Genomic DNA, 14,288 nt, shown 5'->3' on the forward strand with positions numbered 1-14,288 from the left:
ATTCAAGGCAAAGGGCACTGTTGAAACGCTACCTGGTCGTGGCAGAAAGAAGATGCTGACTTCGACTGCTGTGCGCTACCTGAAGCGTAGAGTGGAGAGAAGTCCCCGTGTGACTGCTGAGGAACTGAGAAAAGATTTGTCAGATGTGGGTACAGAAGTTTCAGCCCAGACAATAAGACGCACACTGCGTAATGAAGGCCTCCGTGCCAGAACTCCCAGGCGTACCCCCTTGCTGTCTCCAAAGAATAAGAAGAGTCGACTGCAGTATGCCAAAAGCCATGTGGACAAACCACAAAAGTTGTGGGATAGTGTTCTGTGGACTGATGAAACAAAATTAGAACTGTTTGGGCCCATGGATCAACGCTATGTTTGGAGGAGGAAGAACAAGGCCTATGATGAAAAGAACACCTTGCCTACTGTGAAGCATGGTGGAGGGTCAATCATGCTTTGGGGCTGTTTTGCTTCTGCAGGTACAGGGAAGCTTCAGCGTGTGCAAGGTACCATGAATTCTCTTCAGTACCAGGAGATATTGGATGGAAACGTGATGCAGTCCGTCACACACCTGAGGCTTGGGAGACGTTGGACCTTTCAACAGGACAATGATCCCAAGCATACCTCCAAGTCCACTAGAGCATGGTTGCAGAGGAAAGGCTGGAACATTTTGGAGTGGCCATCGCAGTCACCAGACTTAAATCCGATTGAGAACCTCTGGTGGGACTTAAAGAAAGCAGTTGCAGTGCGCAAGCCTAAGAATGTGACTGAACTGGAGGCCTTTGCCCATGAAGAATGGGCGAAGATACCCGTAGATCGCTGCAAGACACTTGTGTCAAGCTATGCTTCACGTTTAAAAGCTGTTATAACTGTAAAAGGATGCTGTACTAAGTACTAAGATTGAATGTCACTTGGGGGTTGAATAAAACTGATAATGCTGTGAGCACAGAAAAGACATTTGTGGTTATTTCATTATAACTGTTATGTTATATTTGTCTGACCTACAAGTGCCTCTTTAATGTAAATGTAAGCAAGATGACTGAATGATCAAAAGCAATGTCAAACTGGCCAAAACACTCAATTTCAGTGGGGGTTGAATAATTTTGGCCACAACTGTAGTTGCTAAGAAATTCGTTCTCAAGTTCTAAAGTTCCTTGGACATCCTACATACCTAGACCCCATCCCAAGTTGTTAACCCCCTAATAAAAAACAATTAAAACCAACTCAATGACTGTTTTACTGACTCTAAAAGTACAAGTGTGGAAAATGCATGTTGCCTGGCTGTGCAGAGCATAGGGGGACCCAAATCAAATCCAATGGCCCTTACAAGGATAGTGCTACATGGCTGGAGTTTATCAGTCCTACTAGCACAGCTTTCCGCATCCCCAAACAGTGGCTGCATCTGATTGCTTGCAATTGCTGGGGTGAAATTTTGGGGTGAAATTTTCCATCTGACTCCTTCGATTTTTCAATCAAAGGATGTCGATGGGAAGGGGCTGACAGAACCATCCACGTAGTGAATTTCACATAGTGTATGGCCAGTTCTAGACATGGTATCAGATTTTTATTGCTGTCTATGTCCTCCCCTCTGTGGAGATTTACCTCTCCAATTGTCCAGTGTAATACATAGTGGCAGCATGGGTGACGAGTGTACCCCGTCCATCTTCCCTGCATTCTGCTCTCAGCGTCCACATGCCCTCTCACATGGCTCATGCAACTGGAGGACTCCTAAACTACAGGACTATAACTCCCAGAGTTCTTCAGAGCAGATGCTGCACAAGGCAGAAGACAGGGGTGTCTCTGTAAAATGTAGGCCCGGCAGCAGCAGGATTTTGTTGTAATATTTTCTGCATGCTCTGGATTATGGCCACCTGTTGCCCTTCCTCATCAGGTTGACCAGCGGCAAGCTGATGGATCATGGGTAAGTGGGTTCTGTGGTAACACATGTCTGTAGCCTAGAAGGTTGAGTTTCAGGGCGTAATTGAAGGGTCTGGGCAGGTCAGTACTAAACAAGGTAAATGGGTCACTGCCCGTGTCAGCAAAATGGTATAGGCTAGGTGGCAGCCAGGTACAACATCAGTGCAACCAGAGTGGTGGAGGATAGGTAAATGGAAGTCAGTGCACTGTTAGCAGAATGGTCGAGTGCAAGTAGGTGGCAGTCAGGGGCAGTGCAAGTGCCTGGAATGGTGGGTATGTGGCAGACAGGTGGAGGGGGTTATTATTTCTGCCACAGTCAGTGACACCAGTAAATGAAGTGGGTTGTTATTATTATTGCTACTGACACCAGTGCTGAGGATTATTTTTACTGACAAAGAAGGATTTTATTGTTATAAATGCCTGGTTTTATTACAATACATAGAGTTGTTGCCTGAAGTTTTTGAATTGGAAATTACTACAAAAAAAAAGTTGATTTAAATGTGCCCCCCACTTGACTTATGGATACTTATGTAACCTTTATGCTCTTTATAAATTTTACACCACTGCTCTAACAAAAAGCTAAAGAAAAAAAATATGTTCGCTTTACACACAGTTTTTTCTTCTTGAGTAAAATATGTTTCTGACTCTAAACCCAAAATAAATATATTAATCTAAATATACAAGGTATTTTTTTTATCTCTTTATTTTCTAGAACCTAATGCTATTTACAATCTTATGATTTTTTTTAAATGAAATATAAAATGATCACCCTGCAAGATTTTTTATTCCCTTTTTTTGAAAATGTTAGTGAGGAACTATGGTGTAATCAGCGTGTCGTCATCTTTTTAGGTGAAGAGATAACTTCTCTATTTAATATCTTTAGTTCAGAGCTTATCTATATACCACTACACAATGACTAGCTCAAGAGGACAACTGCTGTGGGGTGAGTGTCTGGACAAAAGAGGTGTAGGTGCATTGCTATAGTCTATCAGGGGCTGAGTGTGCATTGCTATGGTGGACTGGGGACTAAGTGTGCATTGCTACGGTGGACCAAGGGATGATTTTGCATTGCTATGGTGGACCAGGGACTGGGTTTGCATTGCTATGGTGGACTAGGGACTAAGTGTGCATTACTACGGTGGACCAAGGGATGATTTCGCATTGCTATGGTGGACCAGGGACTGGGTGTGCATTGCTATGGTGGACTGGGGACTGAGTGTGCATTGCTATGGTGGACTGATGGCTGTGTGCACATTGCTATGGTGGACTGGGGACTGACAGTGCATTGCAATGGTGGACTGATGGCTGTGCGCACATTGCTATGGTGGACTGGGAGTTAAGTATGCATTGCTATGGTAGAGTGGAGAGTAAGTGTGCATTGCAATGGTGGACTGAGGAATGAGTGTGCTTCGCTATGGTGTACTGGGAGCTGGGCGTGCATTGCTATGGTGGACTGGGGACTGAGTGAACATTGCAATGGTGAGCTGGGGGCTGAGCGTGCATTGCTATGGTGGACCGGGGGCTGAGTGTGCATTGCTATGGTCGGTTGGAGATTAAGTGTGCATTGCTATGGTCGGTTGGAGATTAAGTGTGCATTGCTATGGTGGATTGGAGATTAAGTGTGTGTTGCTATGGTAGACCGGGGGCTGAATATGCATGGCTATGGTGGACCGGGGGCTGATTATGCATTGCTGTGGTGGACTGGGGACTAAGTGTGCATTGCTATGGTGTGCCAGGGACTGAGTGTGCATTGCTATGGTGGACTGGGGACTGAGTGTGCATTGCTATGGTGGACTGGGGACTAAGTGTACATTGCTATGGTGGGCCAGGGGCTGAGTGTGCATTGCTATGGTGGACTGGGGACTGAGTGTGCATTGCTATGGTGGATTGGAGACTAAGTGTACATTGCTATGGTGGGCCAGGGGCTGAGTGTGCATTGCTATGGTGGACTGGGGACTAAGTGTACATTGCTATGGTGGGCCAGGGGCTGAGTGTGCATTGCTATGGTGGACTGGGGACTAAGTGTACATTGCTATGGTGGGCCAGGGGCTGAGTGTGCATTGCTATGGTGGGCCAGGGGCTGAGTGTACATTGCTATGGTGGGCCAGGGGCTGAGTGTGCATTGCTATGGTGGACTGGGGACTGAGTGTGCATTGCTATGGTGGACTGGGGGCTGAGTGTGTATTGCTGTAGTGGACTGGGCACTGTCTGTGCATTGCTTTGGTGGACCAGGGACTGACTGTGCATTTTTTCTTATTTTTTTCCTCAGGTGTCTGTATTGCAATACAATGGTTTGCAGTAATCGGTAAGCTCCTAAGAAAATGAATTTTTGTTGCGGGTTATCGATATGCTATTGATAAGGGTTCACAAAGACTGAACTTTGAGTAGATGGGTTTGTGGTGCTTCTTGGTGTCATGTCTCCTTCTCTTCTACATTGATGCATGATGATGTGCACACTTGTATATCTTTCTCTTAGGATAGTTTGTGCAATAGAGTCTGTTAAATTTCTCCAGCTGATACGTGAGCCTACAATTTACTGCCATCTTCACTGGCTGTATGCTGAAGGCCTTCTGCACACTGATTAATAATCCTCGGTGCACAATGCTCCAGCTTTTGGCTGTGACTGAAGGGAGTAGGCCACAGGTGCACTGTCCAACCCCACTGCCGGCAGCCTGTCAAACTCCATGGGAGTCTGACAGGTGCTGTGACTGGACAGGACTGGGCGGTGCACAGTTCTCTCTGCAGTATTTCTGTTTAGGGCAGTACTCCCCCAGGCACAAATGTCTAGAACACAAGCAGCCTACCCGGCCTGCCAAGCCACAGCAACTGTCAAACTACTCCCATTGAGTATGACAGGCAGCCGCAGCTAAACGCAGTGTGCATGAAGCCTTAGGTGGTTTATTTCATTATTATTTTTGCAATCTTGACTAGACACCCTAGTCACACTTGAGCATTTTTTAACTCAAAACTCCAAAATGCTCAACATACAAAATCCCATGTTCCCCCAGTTCACACCTGATAATGGTGTCACTTGAAGCTCGTAGCTCAAAAAAAGTACATGAGCTTCATTTGAGCTGCAAGCTTCAAGTGTTTTTGGCCCCAGTAGACTTCAACAGGAGCAACTGAAAAATTGTGCAACATGCCCAGAAAAGAAAATGTGGGGAAACACACATTGCCCATTTCTTTCCCTAGTAACCAGCTTTAACTTGATTTTAAATAACACTGTTCAACAGGTAAAAAGTTTTGGGCATAAAATTAGCTAATCTTACATAATTTTGGGGTGCTGAAAACGAAAATGACCCTAAAAAATGTTGATTGGCTCTAGTTTCCATGATATATTCACCCATCTAATGACGTAAGCCATTCAAAATTATGATGCAACTTCAGCTGCATATTGCGCAATTGATACTGGTGACCAATAGAAAATTGCATGTATACTGAGATGATGCAATATTAGCCTTTAATTGCATCACTTCACTGCATAAAAGCTGCAGTATCTGTAGCTGATTGTAGTTCGACAGCGTCTTTACATTTCGTTTTATGCTTATATAGGCTACTCAGTAATGCCTCGAACTTGTGTGAATAAAGCAGATAATTTCTGCTATATCTGCGGTGAAATAATTTTTATCTCACAAAAAAGGAGGATAACAGGAATGATTAAGAAAGCCTACAACTTGTATTTTGGCTGCAAGATAGGAGACCAGGACAAGAGCTGGGCACCACATATATGCTGCAATTCTTGTGGGACGGCACTGGAGCAATGGTTGAATGGAAAAAAGGCATCTATGCCTTTCGCTGTGCCAATGATTTGGAGAGAGCCAACAGATCATGTTAGTAATTGTTACTTTTGTATGGTGCCTCCAATTGTAAAAGGGCTAAATGGTCCCTGATTCCTTCATCCTCCAGGAACTGCCTGCATACTCTCGCCACATGAGGCCGGGAATTGTCGTGCACCAGGAGGAACCCAGGACCCACTGTACCAGCGTAGAGTCTGACAATGGGTCCAAGGATTTCATCCTGATACCTAATGGCAGTCAGGATGCCATTGTCTAGCCTGTAGAGGTCTGTGCATCCCTCCATGGATATGCCTCCCCAGACCATCACTGACCCACCACCAAAACGGTCATGCTGAACGATGTTACAGGCAGCATAACATTCTCCATGGCTTCTCCAGACCCTTTCACGTCTGTCACGTGCTCAGAGTGAACCTGCTCTCATCTGTGAAACGCACAGGGTGCCACTAGCGGACCTGCCAAGTCTGGTGTTCAATGGCAAATGCCAATCGAGCTCTATGGTTCCGGGCAGTGAGCACAGAGCCCACTAGAGGACATCGGGCCCTCAGGCCACCCTCATGAAGTCTGTTTCTGATTGTTTGGTCAGAGACATTCACACCAGTAGCCTGCTGGAGGTCATTTTGTAGGGCTCTGGCAGTGCTCATCCTGTTCCTCCTTGCACAAAGGAGCAGATATCGGTCCTGCTGATGGGTTAAGAACCTTCTATGGCTACTGACCCTAGCCAAATGCAAAACTAGTGAAAAACAGTCAGAAAAGGTGAGTAGAGAAAAAAATGTCAGTGGCCTCCACTTGTAAAACCACTCCTGGTTTGGGGGTCATCTCATTGTTGCCCATCTAGTGCACCTGTTAATAATATCATTAACACCAAAGCAGCTGAAACTGATTAACAACCCCCTCTGCTACTTAACTGACCAGATCAATATCCCAGGAGTTTTATTGACTTGACGCTATACTCTGATTAAAAAGTGTTCCTTCAATTTATTAGAGAAGTGTACTTATATATGTACAGTATGTATATGTGTATTTGTGTGTGTGTATATGTATATATATATATATATATATATAGGATATACAAAGTCTACACACCCCTGTTAAAATGTCAGGTTTCTGTGATGTAAAAAAATTATTTGGTTGCATAAGTGTGCACACCCTCTTATTAATGGGGATGTAGCTGTGTTCAGAATTAAGCAATCACTCTCAAAATCAAGTTAAATATGAGTCAGTACACACCTGTCATCATTTAAAGTGCCTCTTATTAACCTCAAATAAAGTTCAGAAGTTCTAGTCGGTCTGTCCTGATATTTTCTTAGTCACATCCTACAGCAAAAGCCATGGTCCACATAGACCTTCCAAAGCAATAGGCTGCACACACCTATAAATATGCTGCAGATACATTAGTGGAGAAGTGTTATGTTGCCCACAGAAGTGAACTGAGAGACGCTATCAGATTTCTGACAGGGTCAACAGGTGTTTTATTGCTCTTATCTGTCGAAAAAAGACAGAAAGTTTTCAATGGTATATTTAACAGATCAAAAGGGAGCAGACATTGTTAGGGTTTACATATACGTTAAAGCCAGCCATACATGTGTCGAAAACTGAATGAAAAATCATTCACCAGACTCATTCACCTTTCCAACTGCTCCGTTTCCGCCACCCCCCTCTGCCAATCCCTCCACTGGCTTCCGATTGCGCAACGGATCAAATTCAAAATCCTAACACTGACGTACAAAGCTGTCCACCATACTGCCCCGTACTACATCACTGACCTAATATCCAAGTACCACCCAACACGCACACTCCGCTCCTCACAAGACCTCCTTCTCTCTAATTCCCTGGTCTCCTCCTCCCATGCCCGCCTCCAGGACTTCTCCAGAGTGTCACCCATCCTCTGGAACTCCCTGCCCCATCCCATCAGATTATCACCTACTCTCCTCTCCTTTAGGCGCACCCTGAAAACACACCTCTTCAGGGAAGCCTACCCCACCCCCTGCTAACTTGCCGACCTCCTCCACTCTTCCTACCACTCCATCCCCCACAGCTATCTCCTCCTGTGCCACTATCCCCTCCCTCCTAGATTGTAAGCTCGAAAGAGCAGGGCCCTCGAATCCCTCGTGTTTTGCATTGTATTGTATTGTTCTTGTTCTGTCCCCCATTGTAATGTACAGCGCTGAGTGAACTATTGGCGCTTTATAAATACTGTATAATAATAATAATAATGTCGAAAGAACGATTGTGCAATCTTCAAACCATCAGTGAGCCTGCAGCGATATTCGTTTGGCCATCGAAAACGAGTGATTGAACATGTTGGAATTCTTGGGGATAATGAACTATTTTTAAACTGTTGATGGGAGATGCATTTGAGGAATAAAAATAGAAAAGAAATGCACATGAGCAAAGAAAGTTGTGTCCCAGAATATAAAGAATGTTCTTTGCCATGAACACAATATGTGCCATAGTAAAGAAAATATATAATTTGAAGCAATGATCAGCATGCAGTTTTGAATAGAATTTCAAGGGCATATTCAAACAAATATATTCCTCTTCAAGATGTAATCAGCTTGCCTTCTCTGGAATCCACGTTTGATGGAAATTGAATAGAGCGTTTGTAGAGATATGTAAATTTGCCAGTGGAGAGGAAGGGTAGATCAGCAATGACAATGACTTTATTTGAGTCTATTTATTTAAATCACTAAACTTAATAAAAAATACTAGAAAGTAAAGGTTTTTAGCAGAAGACATTTTGTCTATCTATTCTGCCAAGAAAGATTATTTCTTTTCCTGCTAACAGTTTTGCTTAAAGTGGTTGTAAACCTCAGACATGAAATATGAACAAAACATATCCCTCTATGGTGTGTACTTGTCTCAACTAAGAGCACTAAGTTTCATCTCTGACTGCTGCTTCATTACTCTGCTATCAGAATGAGTCACTTCTGATGTGTTTTCTTGACACCAAGAGAAAAATGGTGACAGGGGAGGGACCTCCAACAGATTGATAGTCTCAGCTCTGTTCCTGTGAGAAGTGAATAGGAGTGTGTCCCTTCCCTCCAATCAGCTTTCAGAACTCCCTTCACTGAGCTCTGCAGGGTATAATCTCAGCACCCCCTTTTATCTGAACTCTCAGACAACTTTAAAAAATTTCAGCACTTTGAATGGATGTAGGGAAGAGAATACAACAGATAAACAGGTACAACCAGGGGCGGACTGACAACTCATGGGGCCCCCGGGCAATAGGGGATCATGGGGCCCCTGTGTCCTTGCCCAAACTCAAAAAAGCCTATGAAAAAGGTACCAGGGGCATCCCATGGGGCCCCAGGGGCGGACTGACCATTTGTAAACTCGTGCACTGCCCGAGGGCCTGGGGTCAGTAGGGGGCCCCATGAGATGCCTCTGGTACCTTTTTTATAGGCTTTTTTGAGTTTGGGCAAAGACACAGGGGCCCCATGATCCCCTATTGCCCGGGGGCCCCATGAGTTGTCAGTCCGCCCCTGTGGGGCCCCCTACTGACCCCGGGCCCTCGGGCAGTGCCCAAGTTTCCAAATGGTCAGTCCGCCCCTGGGTACAAGTTATGTAGGAAGATTTGTTTAGTCTCTGTGTATCACCTGAGGCCAGTCACTGCACTGGGTTTATGTAAGAGTTTACAACCACTTTAACTGCACACTGACTGCAGCCCATAAGCAAAGTATTGTACAATTTTGTCATCTGTAAAATTAGGTATTGGCGTCAGTGGAAGGAATGGTGCCTCATTGTTGGTGTCAATGGAGGAATAGTGCCTCATATCAGTAGGAGGATGTGTCCCATTGCATTACAGTTTGGAGACCACTGCTTTATACAGATACTCTCCCCAGGCAGAGCCCGGGGGGGAAAGTACCCTATGGCAAAGTGACCCAAATATTTATCAACTCCCCAATATTATTTCTTTATTTCAGGTACTTATATAGCGGCGTCAATTTACATATATATTGTACATTCCCATCAGACCCTCAGGGGGTGTACAATCTACGGTCCCTAACTCACATTCAAAAATACACATACGAGGGCCAATTTAGACAGGAGCCAACTCACCTACCAGCATGTCTTTAGAGAGTGGGAGGAAACCGGAGGAAACCCACACAGGCACAGGGGGAGCATGCAAACTCCAGGCAGGTGGTGCTGGGGTTGGGATTCAAACCAACAACCCAAGTATTGGCCAGGTGGAAGTGCTAACCATTTAGCCACTGTGCCCAACAGCATTGTTTTAGGGCTTGGGGTGTAAGGAAGACTAAAAGCTATATAGCATAGGCAGTAGGGGAGGGAAAGCAATGGTTTTAAGTATATTTATATGTAACCTTTACATCCATAAAGCTTCCCCTGTCTAATGTAAGGCTACAATAACCATAAGGTGGAAGCTACATATACGTAAATATGCTTAAAACTACTGATTTCCTCCCTCTCCTCCTCCTTATGCTATATAGTGCTGGGGAAAAAAAGATCTTAGTAAATAGCTTATTTTTATGCACTCCTGACAGTCACGTAATGAAGAAGCCCTGACTCCTCTGTGCCATGGACTGACTGCTGCATGTATCTGACCCAACTAATCCTTGTAGAGCTTGTTTGGAGGTATGGTTCAAGATCCTTCTAAACCATTTTCTGGGATGTCTAGACACAGGCCTAGTGCTGCTCTGCCAGAAAAAGTATTTGAATAAAACAGAAATAGGCATTGGCTGTTTTTACCACCCCTCTCCCTGGCAATCTGTTTGAAAAGAGCCTGGGGGAAAAGATGCAGCATGAAGGTGCGCTTTCAAAAAATGCACCGAAAATGCAGGACATAATGGAATTCTATGGGAAACCCTTACTGTATGTATATCGCAATGCACCTGCTCTGTGGCCAAACTGCAGTAAGGCAGTGTGAAAGCGTCTTTAAAGTTCATATATAATTAGAATATTTTGAAAAGAACGCCTTACTACCTCAACTTTTTCCAATTTATTAATATGCATGCAATAGATTGCACAGATAACTTTTTTCAATATTTAATATTCATCCATAGGAAAAATGGGAAGCCCAAGATAAAACTTTAGCACACGATTTTGTTGGATAATTTTACAAATTTGTATATTATTATTTTATGACTTTTATCTCTTTTGTATTGTAAAACCTCAATAAAAAGATCCTGTTAAAAATGAAGCTACCAATGTGAGCGTTTTTACAAACTGATGAGATCTCAGCTTTGAAGAATTAGACTGCCTGCGTATATTGTAGTTTTTGATGGATTCTAGACAGCTGAATCACCCAACATTTTCTTGTGTCACAGGGTAGATGTGCTGATTAGGTAAAGAAGGTTTGCATATATCTAAATGGAACAGCACGGTTGCATATCGATGTGAATAACTGGAAGGTGACATGCATTTAAGTGACCCTGTTGCTTTGCTTGATTGAAAGTAACACAGTTTCCCATTGCTAAAAAGGGTCAGATCTAACCTATCTGGTCTGGGGGTGCAGTAAAAACAGTCAGGGGGCATAATGTCAGCACAATCTGTCACACAGTGTCATGGCCTGGAAAACACTATTATGTATTAGATAGGGTGATTAAACAAAACCTGTACCCACAGGTTATATCAGATGTCCTATAAGAGTCCCCCTTTACATAAGAAGTCCTCATCAGAGTCCTTTTTTACATCAGGACTACTCCTCAGAGTCCTCCTTTACATCAGGTTTCCATCAGAGTGCCCCCTTACATCTGTGTCCCCATCAAAGTGTCCCCTTACATCAGGTGTCCCCATCAGAGTGACCCCTTATATCAGGTGTCCCCATCTGAGTGTCCCCTTACATCAGGTGTCCCCATCAGATTGCCCCCTTATATCAGGTGTCCCCATCTGAGTGTCCCCTTACATCAGGTGTCCCCATCAGAGTGACCCCTTATATCAGGTGTCCCCATCAGAGTGTCCCCTTACATCAGGTGTCCCCATCAGATTGCCCCCTTATATCAGGTGTCCACATCAGAGTGTCAACACCCCTTACATCCATGTCCCCATCAGAGTGCCCCCTTATATCGGGTGTCCATATATGAGTGTCCCCTTACATCAGGTGTCCCATCAGAGTGCCCCCTTATATCAGGTGTCCCCATCAGAGTGTCGACACCCCTTACATCAGGTGTCCCCATCAGAGTGACCCCTTATATCAGGTGTCCCCATCAGAGTGTCAACACCCCTTACATCAGGTGTCCCCATCAGAGTGTCCTCTTACATCAGGTGCCCCCATCAGAGTGCCCTCTTATATCAGGAGTCCCCATCAGAGTGTCCCCTTATATCAGGTGTCCCCATCAGAGTGTCAACACCCCTTACATCAGGTGTCCCCATCAGAGTGTCCTCTTACATCAGGTGCCCCCATCAGAGTGCCCTTTTATATCAGGTGTCCTCATCAGAGTGCCCTTTTACATCAGGTGTCCCAATCAAAGTAAATCCTTACATGGACTTTTCCCATGAGAGTGCCCCCTTACATCACCTGTCTACATCAGATTGGCTCATGGATCAGTGGATGCACTCTCAGAGATCTGGGGAGGCACAAGTAAAATCTTGGGGGGGGCACAGCCCACCCCAGCACCTCCCTAGATCCGGCCCTGTTGCTAAGAGAACATTCTATATTTACTTAATGCCAAATTATATACATGTACATCATTTGACCTTAAGTGGTTGCTCCGGAAAGATGCCTGCAGCTACAGGCATCATTCCAGTACTGTTTTGTTTAGCTGGCGGCAGACTTTTATGTAAAAGTCATCGCAGAGGCTAATTAGTCGCTGGATAGCATTTACACCTCCCACCGCCCACCAGTACCTCTCTGGGCTCTACTGTCCCGATGGCAATCCCAAACCCGGCTTACCATGGAGATCAAGGACCAGAAGGTCCCTGAAGATCTCTATGGTATAGGAAACCAGAAGCCACAAGCATTTTCATCACTCCTGGTTTCCCAAATGTAAACAGCACCATTTTTAGATTGGTAAAGCATCTGCTAACACTTATCTTGGTGTGATCAGATGCTTGTAAGGGCAGAGGAGACATCTGGGGTCTAATGAACCCCAGATCGCTCCATAAAAAGTACTTGTCACTGCCTATTGCTACAACAAGGGATGTTAACATTTCATGTGGCAGCAATAAAAAATGATTACAAAAATGTAAAGAAAGAGTGTAAAAAAATGTTAAATTTTTTAAACGCTCCCATCCCCCTGTGCTCGCATGCAAAGGCAAACGCACGCCTTGGTCCTGCACACATGCTTAAACAGCGATCGTACTATACATGTGAGGTATTGCTGCGAACATCAGAGTGAGAGCAATAATTATAGCACCAGACCTCCTCTGTAACACTAAACTGGTAACCTGTAAAGGCTTTTAAAGCATTGCCTATAGTGACGTAGTTTGGCGCCATTCCAAGAGTGTACGCAATTTTAAATATAATTATAAATTATATAATGTTTGGGGGTAAGTAATGGTCTAAGACCTGGTCTTCTTTTAATATGGATATTCTTTTAATAAATCCAGCCCACTCCCTGGTCTCCACTCTCACTGTGACAATTCCTTTGATGCAGCTAATACTGTAAATGATATGACTACTTACTTCTCTTCTGTATTGTAGGAGTCTTGTACTTACCTCAAGAAGCCATTAATTTTCCTCAATGCTCTACGTCATCTGACTGTCCAATGAATTCTACTTGTGAAGAAACCAGCCGTACAAACTACTTTGGATACAACTGTGCATGTAATCCGGGATTTCTCAATGACATGGATCGGCTAAAAATCACTTACCCTGGAGGCCAGTGTACTGGTAATGTACTGCCCTCTGTTCACTACGTAGTTGCTTTAAAAAAAATTGACAAGGTAGGCAGATAGGCATTTGCCTATGGAACTTAGGAGGAGGGTAGTAACATTTGTTGGTGTTCTTTGTTTTTTCAATATCCACAATAATACTTTATTAAATACTACTACAAATATAGATAACAAATAGTGAAAAGAAAATGTAAACGCTGGCCACTTATCAATTTGGTGTAAAGCCACTTAAATTGACTTTTTTAAAGGATAACTATCATGGTTTTGGGTAAGTTTTTAATTTAGTTTTGCTCTTCCCTCAGCTCACTTACCTCCATCCTCCAGCCAGCCATGATTCTTGTCAGCACTTGTACACTGGGGCACACCTGTTTGGCCCCATGTGTTATCTATCTCCAACTCAGTTTAAAGTGATTCTAAAGGCCTATGTTTTTTTTACCTTAATGCATTCTCTGCCTTTCATGGTCAGCTCCCCTACAGCCCCTCCTTATACTTACCTGAGCCCCATCTCAGTCCAGTGATGTGTATGAGAGCAGCGATGCTTATTTTTCTCTCTTCTCACTGGACATCTGGATATTTAGGTAGCAGTGGGAGCCATTGGCTCCTGCTGCTGTCAATCAAATCCTTTGAGGAATGACCAGGGGAGGGGGCAAACCATGCTATGTGTGTCAATAGACGCACACTGCCTGGGTCAGGATTGAGCCTGCAAAGGTGCCCCCATAGCAAGCGGCTTGCTATGGGGGCACTCAGAAGGGAGGATGAGCCAGGAGCAGGTAAGTGACATGTAAATAACTT

At 44.3% G+C, this 14,288-nt stretch overlaps 1 protein-coding gene across 1 annotated transcript in view; it reads left to right on the plus strand.

The window, feature by feature from the left end:
• Positions 1–2,820: 2,820 nt before the first annotated feature.
• Positions 2,821–14,288, plus strand: part of LOC149448711 (adhesion G protein-coupled receptor E3-like) — a 104,475-nt gene continuing 93,007 nt past the window's right edge. Inside the window, exons 1-3 of the mRNA XM_089651764.1 lie at positions 2,821–2,851; positions 4,178–4,213; positions 13,306–13,494. Of these exons, the coding sequence (XP_089507890.1) occupies positions 2,821–2,851; positions 4,178–4,213; positions 13,306–13,494 (256 nt within the window). The remainder of the gene's footprint in view (positions 2,852–4,177; positions 4,214–13,305; positions 13,495–14,288) is intronic.

The sequence above is a fragment of the Staurois parvus genome, unplaced genomic scaffold (genome assembly GCF_062004578.1).
Source record: "Staurois parvus isolate SC_StPar_1 unplaced genomic scaffold, SC_StPar_1.0 ptg000662l, whole genome shotgun sequence".
NCBI lineage: Eukaryota > Metazoa > Chordata > Amphibia > Anura > Ranidae > Staurois > Staurois parvus.